This window comes from Hemitrygon akajei, chromosome 13 (assembly GCF_048418815.1).
Source record: "Hemitrygon akajei chromosome 13, sHemAka1.3, whole genome shotgun sequence".
Lineage (NCBI taxonomy): Eukaryota > Metazoa > Chordata > Chondrichthyes > Myliobatiformes > Dasyatidae > Hemitrygon > Hemitrygon akajei.
In genome coordinates, this window is record NC_133136.1 from 13887813 (window position 1) to 13912206 (window position 24394).

Sequence of the window (24394 nt, forward strand, 5' to 3'; positions counted from 1 at the left end):
AACATCAGTCTTTCAAGCAGTTTCTGTCCCTCCCCCCCCCCCCCCTCTCTCTCTCTCTCTCTCTCTCTCTCTCTCTCTCTCTCTCTCTCTCTCTCTCTCTCTCTCTCTCTCTCTCTCTCCCTCTCTCTCTCTCTCCCTCTCTCTCTCTCTCCCTCTCTCTCTCTCTCCCTCTCTCTCTCTCTCCCTCTCTCTCCCTCTCTCTCCCTCTCTCTCCCTCTCCCTCCCTCCCTCTCTCCCTCTTAATAGCAGCACAGTTCATAGGGTCTATTCTGGACCCCGTTTCAAACTAGGTTTTCCCATGACATGTACAAAAAGACCACCATGTACAAAAGATTAAAATGAATGCGATATGATGCTGGCTTCAAGCTGAAGGTTGTTGATTTTGGTAAAGGAACGAATAATTCTGCAGCTGCTAAGAAGTTTAGTGTAAACGAGAAACAAGTAAGAGAGTGGAGAAAGGTAGAGGACACACTGAGGGAAATGTCAAAGACGAAATGTGCAAATCACGGGAAAACATACCAGTGGCCAGAACTGAAAGAAAAAGTGAATCACCAATGATCGTGTAGATACATTGTTACCAGAGAAATGATTCGAATTCAAGTGTTGAAATGGGACGAGAAACACCGTGAGGTCAGCGAAAATTTCAAAGCTACGTCAAGTTGGTGCACCCAATTTATGAATAAACGTGATCTTGTGTTGAGACAAAAAACAAAGATTGCTCAGAAAATTCCCGCAGGGTATTGTTTATGTTCAAGAACACTGCTGGATGGATGAAGCGGGTTGTTTGAAGTAGGTTAAAGAAGTGTGGCGTCGATGTCCCGAAGGTTTCAGGAAAGAAAAGTTGCTACTTGTCTGGGACATTTTCAAAGCGTGCTTGTCAGGTGAGACAAAAGCAGCATTGAAAGCTGAAAATACGGACATTGCAGTCATCCCTGGTGGTTTGATGTCCGTGCTCCAGCCACTGGATGTGAGTTTAAACAAGCCATTCAAGGAATTAATGCATCGACAGTGGAACGAATTTGACTCAAAAACAGCCAATAACTATGACCTGTCTTCCGTGTATTCGCTTTTCCAAAGTTGGCACCCTCTGTATAAGCTGACCCCCTAATTTTAGGACCAAAATTTAGGGTCAGATTCTCGGCTTATATACTGGAATTTACAATATATTCTAGTGCTCTTGAAATGAATGCTAACAACACATTTGCCTTCCTCACCGCAGACTCAACCTGCAATTAACCTTTAGGGAATCCTGCACATAATCTTCTTTCAGCCATGATTCAGTGATGCCTACAACATCATACATGCCAATCTACAACTATGCTACAAGTTCATTTACCTTATTCCGTATAGTGCGCTATATTCAAATACATCTTCAGTCCTGTATTCACCATTTCGACTTTGTCCAGCTTTTATGAGACAACTCATTCTGTTGACAGCAATTTTGCCCTATCACCAGCCTCTCCTTGCTAGGAGCCTCACCACACATTGCTTCTGTTTGTAAAGCAACTACCTCATCTTCAGAACTATCACACCATTTCCCATCCCCCAGTCAAATTAATTCAACCTACCCAATGATCAATAAACCAATTGTTTGGGATCAAATAACCTTGCCTGGTGTCTCAGGACGGGGTGAATCTGTACCCATGCCACCCCCTCCACTCCTGGCATTCTGTCTCTGCCATTTGTCCCACACCCTCACCATTCCTAATATCTTTTTCTCCCACCAGATTTACAAACTCGCTCTCTGCACCACATTGACCAATGTAGTACTGTGCAGTGGCCTTTAGCACCTTAGCTATGTATATAAGATTTTTGCACAGTACTGTAGTTGGGGGTGAATTTCCAGCCCCTTGCGCTGCTTCTGGTAGTGGAATTGATCAAAGAATGGAGTTTAATTGATGTTGTTGAGATCAGCTCCTGAATCAGGGAGGATTGGGTAGAAAGCATCAATAAATCTGGCATAATACAACAACTGATGTGGAATATGAGCGTTTACCAGGTTGTGTTCGAAGTTGATTAACAATACATTTTTTCAGAGATAATATTTGATCATATGAGTTAGGAAAACTATATTTAGTTTGGATTCTGCCAATAACTCCTGGACGTGGCTTAACAGAAACTGTAGTGCCCATTGATGTAATTGTGATGATTTATCAATAGATACACTCGGGGATGCTTTACTAGATGTACCTGTGTACTTGCTTGTTCATGTAAATATCTAATCAGCCATTATGTGGCAGCAACTCAATGCATTAAGCATAGAGGCATGGTCAAGAGGTTCAATTGTTGTTCAGGCTGAACATCAGATTGGAGAAGAAATGTGATCTTAGTGACTTTGTAGAATGATTGTTGGTGTCAGACTAGTTAAAGTATCTCAGAAATTGCTGATCTCCTGGGATTTTCATGCACAACAGTCTCTAGAGTTTACAGAGAAAAAAACAGTCACTAAGCTGCAGTTCTATGGGCAAAAACACATCGTTAATGAGAGGGGTCAGAGGAGAATAGCCAGACTGATTCAAGCTGACAGGAAGGTGACAGTAACTCATATAACCGCGTGTTACAGCTGTGGTGTGCAGATGAGCATCTCTAAACACACAGCACATTGAACCTTGAAATGAATGGGCTGCAGCAGCAGAAGATCACATCGGGTTCCACACCTCTACCTAATAAAGCGGCATTGAATATATGTTCAAGAAGCTTTTAATGTGGTCACTCAGGGACAGGCAGTGTCTATCTTCCTTAAATATTGTATAGTTCATCTCATACTACTTTTTTCATAGATGAGTCATTAATACATTGAACTTACTTTGGATTGGACAGGGATCTTTGTCAAATTTCCAGGACTTGTCTTTCGCATTGCACTGTTAGTGGGAGTTAATCTAAAATTGTTATCTTACTTAAGCTATCTATAATGACTGCAGGGTTCAACTTGTAGGACCTGCTATCTGAATATGTACAATGCCTATTATTTGGGACCGAGTTCAAATTCAAGCAAGTATGCACATTTTAATAATTTACTGAGGGATTCTCCAATTACACAGGTACCATATACTCACATTTTGCTTTGTGTCCTTTTGTTTCTTTGTTGTTGCTAATTGATGTATTGACCTGAGAGAAATGAAGTAATTGAGTTCAATTATCCATAAATAATTAATACTCTCATAATAACCTGCTTTAGATTATAATGGACTATTGGAATCAAGTTTAATATCACTGGCATATATTGTGAAATTTGTTCTGTGGCAGTACATTGCAATACATTATAATAAAAACTTAATTATAATAAGAATATGTATGTATATTTTAATAAGTAGTACAAAAAAGGGAAAAAATTACTGAGGAAGTGTTCATGGGTTCATTATCCATTCAGAAATCAGAAGGGAAGAAGCTGTCCCTAAAACGTTGAGTGTGTGCCCTCTGTACCTCCTGTATCTCCTGCCTGATGGTAGCAATGAGAAGAAGGCATGTCCTCGGTGATGCGGGTCCTTAATGATGATGCTGCCTTTTTGAAGATGATCTGGATGCTGGGGAGGCCAGTGCCCATGATGGAGCTGACTGAATTTACAACTCTTTTGCAGTTTTTTCCAGTCCTGTACAGTAGCCCCTGCATACCAGATAGTGATGCAGCCAGTTAGAATGCTCTCCATGGTGCAGCTGTAGAAATTTGCAAGTGTCTTTGGTGACATAGAAATTACTTAAATACAATTGCTCTATCTATTTTTAGATCACTACCATCATTTTTATCAAACCCATGTCAGACGGTAATAAGTGCTCTCTAATGTTCAATGCATTTGCATCTCATTGGCAAGCAGCCAGTAAAAAGTTATGAAAAGAAGTCCTATTGGAATTCTGTTGTAAGCAAATATTGCCTGAGGAAAACAGAGTCCAAAATCGACCATAAGCAGGATAGCAAATAGATGTAATGAAAAATGAAAGTAGTGAGCCTAATTAAAAGAAGAGACAAGTTTGAGCTGTTAGTGTAAAAGTATGGAAAGTATAGTGAAAACTGTTAGTGCACAGACTGCATCAGAATCGGGTTTATTATCACTAGCATACATCTTGGAAATTGGTGTTTTGAGCAGCATTATGGTGCAATATATTAAAAAACTATGCTACAATATGAAAGGGGCATTCCAGAAAAACATACAAACAACAAAAATGAGCCTCCTGAATGTAACTTACATATCGACTTTGTTGTCTTCACTAGTAACTGACTTAACATTTCAGACCTGATAAAGGGTCAAAACTTCATTCCCCTCCATAGATGCTGCCTGATCTGCTGAATTCCTCCAGGTTGGGGGGGGGGGGAGTGTGTGTGTGTGTGTGTGTGTGTGTGTGTGTGTGTGTGTGATTGTGTATTGTGTGTGTGTGTAGTTATTCCTGTTCATTTACACTTGATATTGCTGATTCACATTTGATACAAAGATATCTGTCAACAAAATCCAGCTGCACCACACTACTCCTGATCCTTACTGACAATTATGACAAGAGATGCTAGCAGCTGTCTTTGGAACTGCTGGTATTCACCAGAAAGATACAGGCCGATGTAATTATGGAAACATCCTGGAGACATAACGTAACTAGATCTGAAATAAAATTCCAAAGGGAGACAGATTCAAACACAACTTGAGGGAAGATCTCTTTACTCTCTAAGTTGAGCAATTACAGTTTTTTTTCTACTGACAGCAAGTTCACAACACAAGCATAGCCATGTTTTCAGTAAAAATTAATAACTCCACACAATCTTTTAACACAAATCCGGTTTTATATTTGTAACTGGAGACTTTTGGAGGGCTCATAGCGATATTATATAATGGCCTTATTTTATTAAGCAATGTGCAGTTGGGTGGGACTATAGTCTGTTACTTAAATATTTTCTGGTGTGCTTGCAATGACTTTTATACAGATGCTGTTTATTAACGTTTTATGCCTCCTGGTTCACAGGACTATTAAAAAAGAATGTTATCTTTAATTAAAATTGTCAATTTGTTTACCGGTTTCTACCAAAGGGACGAAGGAGAGTGGATCGCTCCCTTCAAATGCAGATAGAATTTTAGATATTTAAGAGAGTCAAGGGAGATATGTCAGTGCAGGAAACAGGTCCAAAGGTACAAACTATTAAGTTTATTGAATAGCAAAGCAGGTGAGGGCCAAATGGTCTTGTAATACTGATGCTGTATTTCTTAGCAACACACACAAAATGCTGGAGGAAGTCAGTAGCTCAAGCGGCATCTACGGAAAAGAGTAAACTGTCGACGTTTCGGGCAGAGACCTGATGCAGTTGGTGTTTGCTTCTGCAGTCTATGTATGAGAGATATATCTTGTGGCTCAGGAGTGACCCTCACATCCCAAATTGTGTTACCCATCCCTACTGCTTATGTGTCTGTAGGGGATAGTTGTTTTCTTTGATTATATTGCACCTCTCTGTACTCCCCTTATTTCTTTCTCTCCCTGTCCCCCCCCCCCCACCCCACTCAATAGCTGGGTATAAGCGTTCTCATCTAAATACCCATATTTCAGCTTTCACCTAAGATGAGCTGGCATTGGATAGGGTCCAGAGGAGGTTCACCGGAATGATACTGGAAATGGAAGGGTTAAAGTATGAGGAGTGTTTGATGGTTCTGGGCCTGTATTTGCTGAAATTTAAGGGGACAGTCCATTGAAATCTATCGAATGTTGAAAGGCCTAAATAAATTGGACACGAAGAGTATGTTTCCTATACTGAGGGAGTCTAAGACCAGAGGGCAAAACCTCAGAATACACGGGCATCTCTTTAGAACAAAAATGAGGAATTCATTGCCCCAGATGTCTGTGGAGGCCAAGTTATTGTGTATAGTTAAAGTGGGGTTTGATAAGTTCTTGATTAGTAAGGGCTTCAAAGGTTATGGGGAGAATGGGTCTGAGAGGAATAATTAATTGTATAGCAGAGCAGATTTGATGGGCCCAGTGGACTAATCTGCACCTCTGACTTACGATCATTTTTTCTTTTCCTATTGTCTCTCCTTTCAGCTACCCCTCCTTGAGATGAACTTGAGCAGTAGCCCCTCTCATCCAACTCCAAATCTCTCACCCTCCCCTAGGCCAATTGTCTGTGCTCTTAGCCGAGAGCCTTCTGATTAGTTCTTGTGTTCCTCCATTACTTCATAGCCCCAAGCTGACATCAAAGATAATTCGCCCCCTTGATTGTTTATTGATCTCTGTCCAGTTGGGGCAGATGGTTTAGTAATGATCCCATTTTTGACTTAGCATGGTAACTGCTCTGCACATGATGCTAAGAAACTGCAAAGCCACGGACACAGCTCAGCAGGTCACAAGAACCAGCCTCCCCTTTATGGACTCTGTCTATACTTCTCGCTGCCTTAGTAAAGCAACCAGCATAATCAAAGACCCCACCCACACTAGACATGTTCTCTTCTCCCCTGTCTCATTACCAGAAATCATATACCACCAGGCTCAAGGACAGATTCAATTCCCTGGTGTGATAACATAGTCTTGACCTCACAATCTACCTTGTTATGATCTTGCAGTTTGTTGTTTACCTGCACTGCACTTTCTCTGTAGCTGTTATACTTGATTCTGCATTGCATTAGTGTTGTTGCTTCTCTGTGCTTGTGGTGCATTGGGTAGCAACCTTGCCTTTTCTTTAGCATTTGTTTGTTTTTTATGAGGCCAAGTTGCTAGCTCGACGCTCAACCCAGCACAGATGGAGAACGTGCAAGGAGCCAGCAGGATTTGAACCAGAGACCACTTTGCCTGGAAATCTGGTGCGAATGCCACCACACCAGCGGAGAGTCTGCATTACATGGAACTTAGAAAAACACAGGCCCTTTGGCCCATGGTATTGTGCTGCCCTATTAACCTACTCTAAGATCAAACTAACCCTTTACAATTATACCCTTAAGTAATTATAAGTTCAGGAAAATCTTGAGGCAGTTTTTGATTGAAACAAAGTAAGTTTGCCAAACAGCAAATGCACATTTACCAAAATATTATAATTTGTATTAACAGATGCTACTGCATATCGCATTCCCAATGGTGAGTGTTCGTATATGCCATGTTACAATAGGGGTGTTAAAGTAATAAGGGTGGTGGGATGGAGATGCATCTCTACCAAAAGAGGTGTAAGGCACTCATTCTCTCCACTAGCCTGCAGGTCACCCTTGGGTAAGGTGTAGCACCTGCTTAGTCTCCTGAAAAATGGTCATATGAAGCTATGGAAGCAGGTGGTGGATGGCCGTATGAGCAGCTGGTGCATATCACGTCCTAGTTATGCAACCATTGACACCAGGCAGACAATCTCTGAAGAGTGTTGATAATGTCTGGAGTCAGTCGTCTTGTAAAGACTCTGCCCAGAAGAAGGCAATGGGAAACCACTTCTACAGAAAAATTGACCAAGAACAATAATGGTCATGAGACCCATGATCTTCCACATCATATGACATGAATCATAATGATGATGATGATGTGAAAGAACCATTTAGGAGCCGTTAATCCAAGGAAGATAGTTATTTAGTGGATAATCATACAACACAGCACATAATGATGACAATAATAGAGATGTCATGCCACATTGAATGTCACTGACTTTGATCTGAAGCAATCGACAACATTAGATCTGATTCTTAAAGCCTTATATTGCCTAAGTTTTACTTGCTTTTGTGTTGGCGTGTGGCCAGGTGGTTAAGGCATTCGTCTAGTTATCTGAAGGTCGTTAGTTCGAGCCTTGGCTAAGGCTGTGTGTGTGTGTCCTTGAGCAAGGCACTTAACCCATTTAAAAAAAACCTTGCCCAGGCTTGCGCCCTGGAAACTTTCCAAGGTGCAAACCCATGGTCTATCGAGACTAACGGAGGCCTACTACTACTTATTTGCTTTAGCATCAGGTTCTATAATTTGTGGGTGGAGGGGGACGGTGAAAGTCTTTGCGTGTAGTTTTTCATTGATTCTATTGTATTATCTGTTCTACTTTGAATACCTGGAAAAAAAATTAATCTTAAAGTAGTATATGGTGACGTATACATTCTTTGATAATAAATGTACATTAAGCTTTCATCTTTGAAATACATAATTTTTATGTATTTGCTTCTTTATCTTTTAACACAATTGTAATTGTTTGCTTTTAAAGCTGAGAAGAGATTTCAGAAGTTCAAAGATTCAATTACAAAAAAGACAAATTTTGCAAATACAACAACGATAACACTGAGAACGTGAGTTATAGAGTCTTTGAAAGTGAGTCCATGGGTTGTGTTCAGTGATCAATTCAGAGTTGTGGTGAGTGAAGATGTCCATGCTGGTTCAGGAGCCTGATGGGTTGAAGGGTAATAACTGTTCCTGAACTTGGTGGTGTGCTAAGGCTCCTGTACCTCTGGCATATGCACCAGGGCATCCTCCGGGACCAGAAATAGGACCTTGTCCAATGTGACACAGGCAAGGATGAGGTTATTGAACAGGGCAAGACACAAGTGGATATGTTGAGCGATTGGGAACAGTTAGACTGGAAGCATGGTAGAAGAGAAATGTGGAATTTGACAGAAATCCCTGGTGGAGTGCTTGACTGGGGATCACTGGACACCTGGTCTTGACCTATAGGGAGTGAGGAGTTCTGTGATCTGGGTTCATCGAGAATTGATTGACCCTCATCAGTTAGCACAGTTTTCTATGTATCTAATAAATCTGTACATCTTTGTGGATGTTGCTATTTCCCTGCATGTGCAACAATTTTGGAAGTCACAAATTTTGGATTTACATTTTCTAAAAACACTTAATACACTGCTAATTTGTTTTGATTTGGTGCGGCTCAGAGGCGTAGCAGTTAGCACAACAGCGTGATCAGCGATCGTGTTGCAATTTGCACCGGTGTCTGGAAGGAGTTTGTATGTTCTCCCAGTGGCTGCGTAGGTTTTCTCTGGGTGATCCAGTTTCCTTCCACATTCCTAAGATGTACTTGTTAGAGTTAGTGAGCTGTGAGTATGCTACGTTGACGCTCGGCCACACTTACGGGCTGCCCTCAGCACATCCTCAGACTGTGTTGTTCGTTGACGCAAAATGATGCATTTTTTTCACTGTTTGTTTCAATGTACATGTGACAAATAAAGCTAATCTAATATTTTCCTAATGCCAAAGAAACTAAGGGTTTTTTTCTCTCAAACTCTAGATACTAAATTGATGATTTACTGGAACAGCAGCATAGAAATGTGAGAATGCCATTTAACTCCTAATTCCACCATTCCTGCAGATCTTTATCAATGTTTATTTTTTTATTTTCCTGTTCCCATATCCAGGAATAATGAATATAACAACTTTGTGTTCAAGTCTGGCAATTATGCTGTTATTGATTGTCTTTTCCAGAAAATTGATTGTCTTTTCCAGAAACCTCTACCAGCCTACTGCATGAAAATGTGATACTGAACATCACGTGAAGTGCAAGCACTAATTTTAACATTTTGCAGGAAATGGGTACTGAGGTAAAAGATCACTCACTGAGTGGCAGAGAGGCCGTGGGGTGCTGAATGGCACTACACTTTCTGCTGTTCCTTAAGATCCGTTTATACCATATCCATTAGTCCTAGCCCCCTTACCTTGAGCAAATACCTTATTATAATTCAATCTGCTGAAGCTATGTTCTCTGAAGGGAAAGCCAAAACTCTTCACCTGGTCTCTGTTCGTTTTGAGTTTTATTTTTAAAATAATTCTTTTTTTTTTCAAAAGAGTATTCAATAGCAATTATGAAAAAGCCTAAAAGAATCAGGGGAGATGTCATTGAAAACTATTGAATATTGGAAAGCCTATATAGAGTGGACTTTCAGAGGATGTTTCCAGTAGTGGGAGTGTCTAGGTTCAGAGGATACAGACTTAGAGTAAAAAAATCTGACTTTAAAAGAAGATAGCAAAAAATTTATTAAACCAAAGGGGTGATGAATCTGTGAAATTCATTGCCCCAGATGGTTGTGGAAGCCAAGTCATTAGGTATAGTTAGAGGCTGATAGATTTTTGATTAACCAGGGCATCTGATGTTATGGGGAGAATGGGGTTGAGAGAAAATAAATCAGGCATAAAATAAATGGAGGAGCGGACTCAGTGGTCAGAATGGCCTAATTCTGCTTCTATGTCTTATGGTCTTACACTGGACTTTTTACACTTATTTTGTACTATTTATGCAATGAGACAAAATTCTACATGTTTAACATTTGAGCAACACACACAAAATGCTGGTGGAACGCAGCAGGTCAGGCAGCATCTATAGGGAGAAGTGCTGTCGAAGCATCCCCATAGATGCTGCCTGACCTGCTGTGTTCCACCAGCATTTTGTGTGTGTTGCTTGAATTTTCAGCATCTGCAGATTTCCTCATGTTTGACATTTGACTGTCTTTAATGAGATCAAAATATTTCAACACTTGCAGCAACAAAGGAATGCATGTTTGTGTTTGTCAAGGTTTCAACATTTATTGAGGTTCTTTGTTACAATGTTACATGGAGTCTTCATTTGCTCCATAAGAAGCTGCCTTTCCCTGTTCAGTGTTGCCAAGTTCCTGAAATACTGTATATTTTGGTTCAGTAGGACTGACTCAAGTTAGCTTTCTTTTGCATCGTCTAAAAAAAATAACACAAATCCAATTGGCTTTTATAAAACCATAAGACATAGGAGCAGAATTAGGCCTTTCAGCCCATCAAATCTTCACCATTCCTTCATTGCTAATTTATTATCCCTCTCAACCCCATTTTTCTGCCTCTTCCCATAACCTTTACGAATCAAGAACCTATCAACCTACACTTTAAATATACCCAATGTCGTGGCCACCTGCCATCTGGCAATGAGGTCCACAGGTTCACCAGCCTCTGGCTCAAGAATTTCCTCCTCATTTCTGTTCTAAAGAGACGTCCCTACATCTTGAGGCTGTATCCCCTAGACTCCCCCACTATTGGGAACATCCTCATCACATCCACTCCATGTAGGCCTTTCAATAGTTTTTAATGAGATCCTCTTTATTCTTCTAAACTCCAGTGAGTACTGGCCCAGAGCCATCAAGCTTTCCTCATATGTTAACCCTTCCATTCCCTGAATAATTTTTATGAACATCCTTTAGACCCTCTCCAAAGCTAGCACATCTTGTAGATAAGGGGTCCTGAACTGTTCAGAATACTCCAAGTGTGGTCTGACCACTGCCTTATAAAACCTCAGCACTACAGCCTTACTTTTATATTCTAGTCCTCTCAAAATGAATGCTAACGTTGCACTTGCCTTCCTCACCATCGACGCTACCTGCAAATTAACCTTTAGAGAACCCTGCACGAGTCCCTTTGCACCTCGGATTTCTGAATTTGTTCCCCAATTAGAACACCTTTATTCCTTCTCCTAAAGTGCACAACCATACTCTTCCTGTTGTCATAAGTCTTAACTAGAAGTTGAGTTGTCCACAGTTTGTTTACTCTGGTTCAGTTACACTCTCTGAGCTGTGCAGTGTAAGATACACAGAGAAACATAGAAAACCTACAGTACAATACAGGCCCTTCGGCCCTCAAAACTATGCCCAACATGTCCTTACCTGAGAAATTACCTAGTGTTACCCTAGCCCTCTATTTTTCTGAGGTATGTATACCTGTCCTGGAGTCTCTTAAAAGACCCTATCGTATCCGCCTCCACCACTGTTGCCGGCAGCCCATTCCCCACACACTCACCACTCTCTGCATAAAAAAAACTTACCCCTGACTTCTCCTCTGTACCTATTTCCAAGCACCTTAAAACTGTGCCCTCTTGTGCTAGCCATTTCAGCCCTGGGAAAAAGCCTCTGATTATGCATGCGATCAATAGATAGATACTTTATTCATCCCCATGGGGAAATTCAACTTTTTTCCAATGTCCCATACACTTGTTGTAGCAAAACTAATTACATACTGTAGCGGCGGGCTACGCGCAGCGCTGAAATTACGACACGGAGTCGGTAAACTGCAACCACGGAATCAGTTTATTTCACAAACACAGTCTTGCTTAAAAGCCTGTCTCCCCCCACTCGATACTTGGAGAGAAACTCCCTGAGGCTATGTATCTTTGTCTCTGGCTCTGGCTAATTGTCAGCCGGTTCGAGTGTGCTAGTAATTGGGTCGCCACATAAACCCCTCCCAGAACCGGCGGTACACCCCCCAATGTCCACAGTCTGGGCCGGGCCCTGTTTGGGAGGTCGGCCTCTGCGCCGCGGTGCCGGAAACTCGACCGGTTGCGCCAAGTCCACGTGGGCCGGTTTGAGTCGGTCCACCGTGAAAACCTCCTCTCTCCCCCCAACGTCCAGCACGAACGTGGACCCGTCGTTTCTGATCACCGTAAACGGCCCCTCGTAGGGCCGTTGCAGCGGTGGCCGATGCCCGCCCCGGCGTACAAACACAAACTTACAGTTCTGCAGATCTTTGGGTACGCAGGTCGGGTGCTGCCCATGCTGCGAAGTGGGCATGGGGGCCAGGGCACCGAGTCTCTCGCGTAGTCTGCCCAGGACCGCTGCGGGTTCTTCCTCTCGCCCCCTTGGGGCTGGTATGAACTCCCCGGGAACGACCAGGGGCGCGCCGTACACCAACTCGGCCGACGAAGCGTGCAGATCGTCTTTGGGCGCCGTGCGGACGCCGAGCAGGACCCAGGGAAGCTCGTCCGCCCAGTTAGCTCCTCGCAGGCGGGCCATGAGAGCCGACTTCAGGTGGCGGTGGAAACGCTCCACCAGTCCGTTCGACTGTGGGTGGTAGGCAGTGGTGTGGTGCAGCTGAGTCCCCAACAGGTTGGCCATCGCTGACCAGAGGCTGGAGGTGAACTGGGCGCCTCTGTCGGAGGTAATGTGGGCCGGGACACCAAAGCGGGACACCCAGGTGGCGATCAGCGCCCGGGTGCAAGATTCGGAGGTGGTGTCGGTGAGCGGGACCGCCTCTGGCCATCTTGTGAACCTGTCCACGATAGTCAGGAGGTGCCGCGCCCCGCGTGACACAGGCAGGTGGCCCACGATATCCACATGGATGTGGTCGAAACGCCGGTGGGTGGGGTGGAACTGCTGCGGCGGGGCCTTGGTGTGTCGCTGCACCTTGGCCGTCTGGCAGTGCAGGCACGTTCTGGCCCAGTCACGGACCTGCTTGCGGAGTCCGTGCCAAACGAACCTGCTGGAGACCATCCGGACGGTAGTGCGGATGGAGGGGTGGGCCAAGTTATGAATGGAGTCGAACACGCGTCGTCGCCAAGGTTCCGGGACGACGGGACGGGGCTGGCCGGTGGCGACGTCACAGAGTAGGGTCCGCTCACTTGGGCCTACGGGGAGGTCCTGGAGCTGCAAACCGGAGACTGCGGTTCTGTAACACGGGATCTCCTCATCTGCCAACTGTGCCTCAGCCAGTGCCTCAAAGTCTACCCCTTGGGAAAGGGCGTGAATGTTAGGGCGAGAGAGCGCATCCGCCACGACATTGTCCTTACCCGAGACGTGCCGGATGTCCGTCGTGTATTCAGAGATGTAGGACAGATGGCGCTGCTGGCGGGACGACCAGGGATCGGACACCTTTGTGAATGTAAAGGTAAGCGGTTTGTGGTCCGTGAACGCGGTGAAGGGCCTACCTTCTAAGAAGTACCTGAAATGCCGGATTGCCAGGTATAGCGCCAACAGCTCCCGGTCGAAAGCACTGTACTTGAGCTCGGGTGGCCGCAGGTGTTTGCTGAAAAACGCCAGGGGTTGCCAGCGGCCCGCGATGAGCTGCTCCAGTACCCCACCGACTGCCGTGTTAGAGGCGTCCACCGTGAGGGCGGTAGGGACGTCCATTCTGGGGTGCACTAGCATCGTGGCATTCGCCAAGGCATCCTTCGTTTGAATGAAAGCGGCGGCGGACACCTCGTCCCAGGTAATGTCCTTGCCCGGACCGGACAGCAAGGCGAACAGGGGGCGCATGATCCGGGCAGCTGAAGGGAGGAAGCGGTGGTAGAAATTGACCATACCTACGAATTCCTGGAGGCCTTTGACCGTGGTGGGTCGGGGGAAATGACGGACCGCATCTACCTTAGCGGGCAGAGGGGTTGCCCCGTCTTTAGTAATCCTGTGGCCCAGGAAGTCAATGGTGTCGAGCCCGAACTGGCATTTGGCCAGGTTGATCGTTAGACCGTAGTCACTCAGCCGGGCAAAGAGCTGTCGGAGGTGGGACAGATGCTCCTGACGACTGCTGCTGGCTATGAGGATGTCGTCCAAATAGATGAATGCGAAGTCCAGGTCGCGTCCCACCGCGTCCATCAACCGCTGGAACGTCTGTGCGGCATTCTTCAGGTCGAACGGCATGCGGAGGAACTTGAAAAGGCCGAACGGGGTGATGAGAGCCGTTTTGGGGATGTCGTCTGGATGCATCGGGATTTGATGGTATCCGCGGATTAGGTCTACCTTGGAGAAGATCTGCGCGCCGTGCAGGCTGGCTGCAAAGTCCTGAATGTGCGGCACAGGGTAGCGGTCCGGTGTTGTAGCCTCGTTCAGCCTGCGGTAGTCGCCGCACGGTCTCCAGCCCCCTGTCGCCTTGGGCACCATGTGCAGGGGGGAGGCCCATGGGCTGTCGGACCGCCGAATTATCCCCAATTCCTCCATCCGCGTAAACTCCTCCTTCGCCAGTCGGAGCTTGTCCGGGGGAAGCCGCCGAGCGCGGGCATGGAGGGGTGGTCCCTGGGTCAGGATGTGGTGCTGTACACCGTGTCGGGGCATGGCTGCCGTGAACTGTGGTGCCAGAACCGATGGGAAATCCGCCAGGACCCTGGTGAAGTCGTTGCCGGACAGCGTGATGGAGCCGAGGTGAGGGGCTGGCAACTGGGCTGCACCCAGGGGGAATGTCTGAAAGGTCTCGGCGTGAACCAGTCTCTTCCTGGGCAGGTGGACCAGTAGGCTGTGAGCCCGCAAGAAATCCGCACCCAGAAGCGGTTGGGCTACGGCGGCCAGTGTGAAGTCCCACGTAAACTTGCTGGAGTCGAGCCGTAGCTGCACCGGACGGGTGCCATAAGTCCTTATGGTGCTGCCGTTCGCGGCCCGTAGGGGGGGACCCGGCGCCCTGCTGCGGGTGTCGTAACTCGTCGGAGGTAAGACGCTGATCTCGGCACCGGTGTCGACCAAAAACCGGCGTCCCGACTGTTTGTCCCAGACATACAGGAGGCTATCCCGAAGGCCAGCCGTCATAGCCATCAGCGACGGCTGGCCCTGGCGTTTCCTGTGGAACTGGCAGGGCGGGCGACAGCGGCGGGCATCTGCGCCCCACCGCTGGTGGTAGAAACACCAGTGTTCGTTGGGCTCCACACCCCGGCCTCTGGGTTTAGCGGGCTCTGCGGCCGGGCCTGGACTGGTTTGCTGCTGGGAGCATGGCCGGGTGATCTGTGCGATGGACGCCCCACTCACCTTCTTGGTGTTCCACAGCGCGTCCGCCCGGGCTGCCACCTTCCGGGGGTCGCTGAAATCCGCGTCGGACAGCAGCAGGCGTATGTCCTCGGGCAGCTGCTCCAGGAATGCCTGCTCAAACATGAGGCAGGGTGTGTGTCCGTCGGCCAGAGACAACATCTCATTCATCAAAGCCGATGGAGGCCTGTCTCCCAAGCCATCCAGGTGCAGTAAGCGGGCAGCTCGCTCGCGGCGGGAGAGCCCGAAAGTCCTTATGAGCAGGGCTTTGAATTCCGTGTACTTGCCGTCTGCCGGGGGAGACTGTACGAACTCTGCGACCTGGGCCGCTGTGTCCTGGTCGAGGGAGCTCACCACGTAGTAGTAACGGGTGTCCTCTGAGGTTATTTGCCGAACATGGAATTGGGCTTCTGCTTGCTGAAACCATAGGTGAGGTTGTAGCGTCCAGAAGCTTGGCAGCTTCAAGGAAACCGCGTTAACAAACGCAGCGTCTGCCATCTCCGGTCCAAAAAAACGGTTGGACCGTCGGGGTCACCAATGTAGCGGCGGGCTACGCGCAGCACTGAAATTACGACACGGAGTCGGTAAACTGCAACCACGGAATCAGTTTATTTCACAAACACAGTCTTGCTTAAAAGCCTGTCTCCCCCCACTCGATACTTGGAGAGAAACTCCCTGAGGCTATGTATCTTTGTCTCTGGCTCTGGCTAATTGTCAGCCGGTTCGAGTGTGCTAGTAATTGGGTCGCCACAATACAATACTTAACTCAGTAAAAAAAATGTGATATGCATCTAAATCACCATCTCAAAAAGCATTAATAATAGCTTTAAAAAGTTCTTAAGTCCTGGCGGTAGAATTGTAAAGCCTAATGGCATTGGGGAGTATTGACCTCTTCATCCTGTCTGAGGAGCATTGCATCGATAGTAACCTGTCGCTGAAACTGCTTCTCTGTCTCAGGATGGTGCTATGTAGAGGATGTTCAGAGTAATCCATAATTGACCGTAGCCTACTCAGCGCCCTTCGCTCAGCTACCGATGTTAAACTCTCCAGTACTTTGCCCACGACAGAGCCCGCCTTCCTTACCAGCTTATTAAGACGTGAGGCGTCCCTCTTCTTAATGCTTCCTCCCCAACACGCCACCACAAAGAAGAGGGCGCTCTCCACAACTGACCTATAGAACATCTTCAGCATCTCACTACAGACATTGAATGATGCCAACCTTCTTAGGAAGTACATTCGACTCTGTGCCTTCCTGCACAAGGCATCTGTGTTGGCAGTCCAGTCTAGCTTCTCGTCTAACTGTACTCCCAGATACTTGTAGGTCTTAACCTGCTCCACACATTCTCCATTAATGATCACTGGCTCCATATGAGGCCTAGATCTCCTAAAGTCCACTACCATCTCCTTGGTCTTGGTGATATTGAGACGCAGGTAGTTTGAGTTGCACCATATCACAAAGTCCTGTATCAGTCTCCTATACTCCTCCTCCTGTCCATTCCTGACACACCCCACTATGGCCGTGTCATCAGCAAACTTCTGCACATGGCAGGACTCTGAGTTATATTGGAAGTCTGATGTGTACAGGGTGAACAGGACCGGAGAGAGTATGGTTCCCTGCGGCGCCCCTGTGCTGCTGACCACCGTGTCAGACCTACAGTCTCCCAACCGCACATACTGAGGTCTATCTGTCAAGTAGTCCACTATCCAATCCACCATGTGAGAGTCTACTCCCATCTCTGTTAGTTTGTGCCTTGATCTTGGGCTGGATGGTGTTAAAGGCACTAGAGAAGTCAAGGAATGTAATCCTCACAGCACAACTGACCCCCTCTAGGTGAGAGAGTGATTTGTGCAGCAAATACGTGATAGCATCCTCCACTCCCACCTTCTCCTTATACGCAAACTGAAGAGGATCCTGGGCGTGCCTGGTTTGTGGCCTCAGATTCTGTATTATCAGCCGCTCCATGGTCTTCATCACGTGCGACGTCAAGGCAACAGGTCTGAAGTCATTCAACTCCTTTGGTTGTGGTTTCTTCGGTACCGGGACAATACAGGATGTTTTCCACTGTCTGGGTACTCTTCTCTGCTCCAGGCTCATGTTGAAGATGCGCTGTAGTGGTTCTCCCAGCTCAGTCGCACAGGCTCTCAGTAATCGTGGGGAAACTCCATCCGGTCCAGCCGCCTTGCTGGTACAGTGCCTCTCATCATCAAATATCAGCACAGTTTAAAAATGGCATTATCTTCAGGTGACATTATCAGTTAAGTTCAGGAAAAGGGGTGGTCTTATCAAGACTCAGTGTACTTTCATGAGGAGGACAGAAGTAATGCTGCCCTTTAACCTCCTAGATGTTTGTTGATACAGACAGCAGTTGCTCTAATTAGATTTCATGACACCATCATTTCAATAAATGCTGTTCACCTCTGGGTAAAGAAATGTTTTGCACTGAGAAAATGGAAATGATGTTGACATGGGCAGAAGATCCACTAATCAGATTTGATGACACTTTCAGCATAATAAATGTAATGTGCCTCCAGGTAAAGATAATTTCAGTATGGACACATTAATGCTATTTTCAATTTTCTCTTAGGAGCCATTATGGCGGGTGGTTAACATAATCTCTCTCAGATATTACATTGCCTTTCACTATAACTTCACGTTCTTTACACTCTGTGGCCACTTTATTAGGAACGTCGCTACACCTGCTGCTTAATACAAATATCTAATCAGCCAATCGTGATAGCAACTCAGTGTATAAAAGCATGCAGACATGGTCACAAGGTTCAGTTGTTGTTCGCTCCAAACATCAGAAGGTAAAGTAATGTGATCCAAGTGACTGACCGAGGAATAATTGTTGGTGCCAGATGGGGTGGTTCGAGTGTCTCAGAAACTGCTGATTTCCTGGGATTTTCATGCACAGCAGTCTCTAGAGTTTACTGAGAATGGTGCAGGAAACAAAAATCCAGTGAGCGGCAGTTCTGTGGGTGAAAACACCTTGTTAATGAATGAGGTCAGAGGAGAATGGACAGGCTAGTTCAAGCTGACAGGAAGGCGACAGTAACTCAAATAACTGTACGTTACAACAGTGGTTTGCAGAAGAGCATCTCTGAATGCACAATGTGTCGAACCGAAAAGTAAATGGGCTACAACAGCACAAGTCCGTGTCCATACACTCAGTGGACACTTTATTAGGTCAGCATGCTGCAAACGTTCGATCTCGCTAATAGTGATCACAAAACTACTGACTTGTGGTTAGAAACATCTGACTGCCTAGTGTGTCTACTTATTGCATTTACTCTGGTCACCTCGTGATCGGAAGCATATGGAAGCTTTAGAGAGGGTGCAGAGGAGATTTACCAGGGTGCTGCTTGGGTTAGAGGGCGTGTCTTATGAGGATAGATTGAACAAGCTCGGGCTTTTCTCTTTGGTGCAAAGGAGGATGGATAGTAACTTGATAGAGTTGTACAAGATAAGAAGTATAGATAGAGCGGACAACCTGTGCCTTTTTCCCAGGGAGGAAATGGCTAAGACAAGGGGGCACAAATTTAACGTGATTGGAGGAACACATATGGAGGATGTTAGAGGTAGGCTTTTTATACAGAGCAATAAGGAGTGTGTGGAACACCTTGCCAGAGGTAGTGGTAGAAGCAGATACATTAGGGGCATTTAAGAGACTCTTAGATAGTCACAAGGATGAAAGGAAAATGGAGGGTTCTGTGGGAGGGAAGGGTTGGATTGATCTTTGAGTAGTGTAAAATGTCAGCACAACAAAGTGGCCCAAAAGGCCTTTACTGTGCTATAGTGCTCCATGTTCTATGAAATAGACTTTTGAAAGTGCAGGTGTAGAAAGATAAACTCGTTTTGACATGTGAACTGAAATATTAGAATACAATGGGGAAGCAAACTTCTGTTAATGCTGGAGTGGTGACAAAATAACGGAGCAGAGTCTGAAAGCTGGCAGGGCAAGGTGGGAAAGGAAAGGCCAGAGAAATGGATTTATTTTTTATTTATTTAGCTAGAGTGCAGAGTAGGCCTTTTAACCCCTTGAGCCACGCTGCTCAGCAATCTCACAATTTAATCAATTTAACCCAGGACAATTTATGATGACCAATTAACCTACCAACCAGAACATCTTTGGATTGTGGGAGAAAGCCACATCACCTGGAGGGAACCCATGCAGTCATGGGAAGAATGTACAAACTCCTTACAGGCAGTGGCAGGAATTGAACCTGATCATTGGAACTGTAAAGCATTGTGCTAATCACTACACTACCCATACCGTGGAGAAGCATTGTGAATGAATAAATGAAGGGAAGCATAAGTATTGATCTGTTGAGGCAAAAACAACCAGTATGGCGATAGGTAGAGTGCATTGATTGGGATTAATTTATTCTAGAGAAATTTAAGATGGAGTGAGAGAGAAGGCTAAGAGGAATGACAAAATCTGTTAAGTGCCACTTTACCAGGATGCTGCCTGGACTAGAGGGGATGTCTGAAGATAGGATGAGTGAGCTAGGGCTTTCTCTTTGGAGCAAAGGAAGTTGAGAGGTGTAGAAGATGCTGAAGGCCCTGTACTGTGCTGTAATGTTCTATGTCCTTAATGCAGCTCTCAGGGAGAAGTTGAGTAACAAGAGGTTTTCTACAAGTCAACACACAAAATGGTGGAGGAACTCAGCAAGTCAGGCAGAATCAATGGTGGGAAATGAACAGTCAATATTTCAGGCCTAGATGCTTCATCAGGAAACATCATCTGTTCGTTATCCTGCATAAATGCTGCCTGATGTGCTGAGTTCCTCCAGCATTTTGTGTGTGTTAATCAAGATTTCCAGTATCTGCAGAATCTCTTGTGTTCTCTATGAAGTCATGTGAATGATGGCAGAGTTGTAATGATATGATTTTAGAAGTATCAAGTTTATGAGGTAGAGAAAATCAAGAGGGTTATATTGAAAAAGGCTACCTCCTTATAATCCTAAATCCTGGTCAAAAATTTCCTTCTCCCTCTCTTTCCAGAAATACATCTTAACTGTTCTTATAAAACGCCTACCTCATCCTTATAGTAAATTCAGAAGCTCAAAGTAAATGTCAAACTACATATATGTCACCTTACACTGCCTTGAGATTTATTTACTTGTGGGCATTCACAGTAGAACAAAGATATAAATTGAATCAATAAAGACTGACAACAAAAGAAGACAAATTGTGAAAATACAGAAATACATAAGTAAATAAATAAAGGATATTGAGAACAAAAATATAGATGAGAAAGTAAGTAATACTGAAAATAACCAATACTGATAAATAGTATGGAAAGTATATTCAGTTGTCTGTGGGGAAATTGAACTTGCTTGTGATAAGGTCATGATTGATTAAGTTCTTCTGCTAGACATCTTGCTTATGTGGCCATGTCTGTTTTTTAATTTCCAGGAATTGCCCAGATTCGAAACGTATATTCACTAAACGGTTCATGCTTGAGAAGCACATTCGACTCATGCATGGCATCAAAAACCCTGATGTGTCTCAGATGACAGAGTCAGCAGCCATTGAAGAATCTCCAAAGAAAGAAGATAACAAGGTGAGTTTTAATTTAACAGGAGACAATGGTTGTGGGGTTTATTTTATTGAGCTTGGGTTCCAAAGTTATGCTCCCTGACTCTGAAGTATTCTTTTTCAAATTTTAATTTTGATCTCATCGATGAGAACTGTTCTTGCAAAGCATGTATTTTTGGGATCAAGAGGGGAGCTTTAAAGTGTAGGTTTGTCTCTCCAAGGACTGGGTAAGAGAAAATTTATGCTTTGTCACTTCTGATGAAGATTAAGAGTCTTTGGCCTGAAACTTTAGTCATGGAGCTCTAAGGTTACATAAACATAAACAGGCTCTTCAGTCCATCCAGTCTGCCTAGCCCCATTGACCTGCTCCTGGACTATAGCTCACAATTCCCTTCCCATCCATATACCTATCCAAATCGAACCAGTACCCACCACTTCTGTTGGCAGCTCATTGTACACTCTGTAAAAAAGCTCCCCCTGCCATGTTTCCCTTAAACATTTCTCCTTTCACCATGACCTCTAGTTCTAGTCTCACCCAACCCAGTGGAGAAAGTCTGCTTGCATTAACCCTATCTATACCCTTCATAATTTTGTTTACCTCTTCCAAATTAATTTTATTTCCATGGATACTGCCTGATCTGCTGAGTATTTCCAGCATTTTTTGTCCATATTTCGGATTTCTGGTATCTGCAATTTTTAAATTTTCTCCAGTCTTCAGTCCGAGAATGTGATTAGGATGGTCAAGTTTGACAGCAGTTAAAAGGTGCTTTGCTACAAAGTGAATCTAGAACATTCTGAAAGTCCCCTGCGTATTATTCCCCAGAAAATGTACGGTAAAACAGTTGTTATATATCAGATACCCAGTCAGAAGGCAAACAGTGACAATTGTTCTAATCTAATCTACAGTTTATCTGATTCAGTACTAGTGTTTGTTTTTAACTGCTATCCATTCTTGGATTCTTTATCTTTCCATTCTTTCTGTCCACTTGAAGATTTTGAGAAAGGAGCAGTGGTGCTTTCAGTAGCCACAATATCCCAAAGATGACTGTTTTGAGCAAGTTGTTGATGTATGAAACAACAGGGTTGCTTTGACCTTGATGTTGGGCTGTTGACTGTTGCCACGGGGAATGAAGCCATCAGTCCCACATGGTGCCCTCCCTGAAATGAAAATTATTTTCTCCCATATAGCATGCACAAATTGCTGGAGGAACTCATCAGGTCAGGCAGCATCTATGAAGAGAAATAAAAAGTCAACGTTTCAGGCCAAGTCCCTTCTTCAAGACTGGAAAGTTGGGGGATGAAATCAGAATAAGAAAGTCAGGGGAGGGGAAGGAGTACAAACTGAGTGGTGATAGGTAAAGCCATGTGGGGTGGGGTTGAAGTGAGAAGCTGGGAGGTGATAGGTGAAGCCCAGTGTCGCGGGGAGGGTGTGATGTAAGAAGCTGGGAGGTGATAGGTGAAGCCCAGTGTCGGGAGGAGGGTGTGATGTGAGAAGCTGGGAGGTGATAGGTGAAGCCCAGTGTCGGGAGGAGGGTGTGATGTGAGAAGCTGGGAGGTGATAGGTGAAGCCCAGTGTCGGGGGGAGGGGGTTTGAAGTGAGAAACTGGGCAGCGGTAAGTGAAACCAGGTGAAGGGGTGGGGTTGAAGTGAGAAGCTAGGAAGTGAAAGATGGAAAAGGTCAAGGGCTGAAAAAGATTCTGTTTTTATTTTGTGACACAGTAGTCATTAATAGGCAAGACTGTGTGTATGATTCAAGCCATTTTGAATGAATGGAGTTTTGGATGCATTTAGTGTTATGGCATTGGAGTCTTCACTGAGATTCACCAAGTATTACTTGGAGCTTTGTTTTCTTTCTCCCCCTACAGATTGCAATACCACCGAAGAGGAAGACAGAAGACACAGTGGTGGAGATTCGGCCTCCACCTAGAGGAGCCATCACACAGCCATTAAAGAAACTGAAAATCAATGTCATCAAACTGAATAAATGTGCCGTGTGTGGCTTCACCACAGAGAACATGACTCAGTTCCAAGAACATCTCCCCCAACACAAATCTGACGGCTCAACCTTCCAGTGTAGGGAGTGCGGCCTCTGCTATACCTCTCTCCAGTCCCTAACCAGACACTTGTTCATTGTTCACAAGATGAAGAACGCACAGCAAGTTGCCAGGCAAAATGGAGCCCGGGAGGAGAACCCAGCGGACTGTAAACTGAGCTTGGGCGAGAGTCAGGCTGAAATGACGGTGACGGACAAAAAGTGCAAAGTTTGCTCCAAAACTTTTGAAACTGAAGCTGCCTTGAACACACACATGCGAACCCATGGCATGGCCTTTATAAAGTCGAAGCGCCTGTGTACGTCAGAGAAATGAGGAGCATTCATTCACAGCATAATGTCAAACAGTCGAGATAACTCCATGCAAAAGAGACTGCTTCAGCCGAGGCAAACACTGCCCTTTTGCAGTTTTTCACTTTTCAATGGAATGTCATGTGAATCCCTCAAACACCTCACCCTTATAGACTGTTATGTGTCATGGCCAGCATCACTTTATCACTTTTCAGCTGTAGTTTCATTAAAAGTAAAACTGAAGATTTGAAAGTGTATGTTTTTTTGTACTATTACAATTCAGATTCCTTTTTTTAAAACCCTGCATAATAGGTGAGTTCTCTTATCAGCACAGATGTGACAAATTTGTAGTGAGTTGATCTTCCACTTTGAGAAGCTGAAAGTATTCACAGATTTTCTATATATATAAAAGATAGGAATAGAATTTTAATTAACAGTTATTGTTATAATGTTATTTACTGCCCATTAGCTGATTTAACTCAGTTCTAACTAAGGGTCTTGGCTTGAGACGTTGGCTCTTTATTCCTCTTCAGATGCTGCCTCACCTGCAGAGTTCCTGCAGCATTTTGTGTGTGTTAACTGAGCATTGCCTGTTAATGATGAAAAGTTCTCTCCGAATGGGCCAAATTAACCGGGGAAATTGCATTGTTATTGTCCTTTAATCAGGTTATCTAATATTTTGTTTTTGTGTAATGGAACACTCCTTTTGTAGTTTCTTCTTTAATATGTGTTTCCAAGGTTTATTTGCATTACCATATCAAGATAGTTTATGCCAGAAATCAAGTTCAGATTGATTGGAGCTGGAGAGGTCGCTGTGACCATGCATGCCACCATCTTGTGACATTATCAGAAATGACTTAGTCCCAACTTCTTTCAACTTCAGTTTCCCAATAAGGAAGATTTCACTTCAGAAGTTTAATGTAATTGGCAGGTAGACATAGATGAAGGTATCCAATTATAATATGTGGGCCCACATTTAGATTGAGCTTTCTAGCTAGAATTGTCCATAAGACGTAGGAGCAGAATTGGGCCATTCAGCCTGTCAAGTCTGCTCCATCATGGCTGATCTTGGATTCCACTTAACCCCATACACCCGCCTTCTCACCATAACACTTGATGCCATGACTGATCAGGGAACAA

At 44.9% G+C, this 24394-nt stretch overlaps 1 protein-coding gene across 7 annotated transcripts in view; it reads left to right on the forward strand.

Annotated features, from left to right (window-relative positions):
• Positions 1-23506, forward strand: part of znf532 (zinc finger protein 532) — a 175843-nt gene extending 152337 nt beyond the window's left edge. For 6 of the 7 annotated variants that reach the window (XM_073064175.1, XM_073064174.1, XM_073064172.1 and 3 more), the window contains 2 exons: positions 20791-20938; positions 22779-23506. In XM_073064175.1, coding sequence (XP_072920276.1) covers positions 20791-20938; positions 22779-23279 — 649 coding nt within the window. In that variant the 3' untranslated portion in view covers positions 23280-23506. Of the gene's footprint in view, positions 1-6668; positions 6807-20790; positions 20939-22778 lie in introns of those variants that run through there. The other variant, XM_073064177.1, reaches the window with a different exon arrangement.
• Positions 23507-24394: the final 888 nt, after the last annotated feature.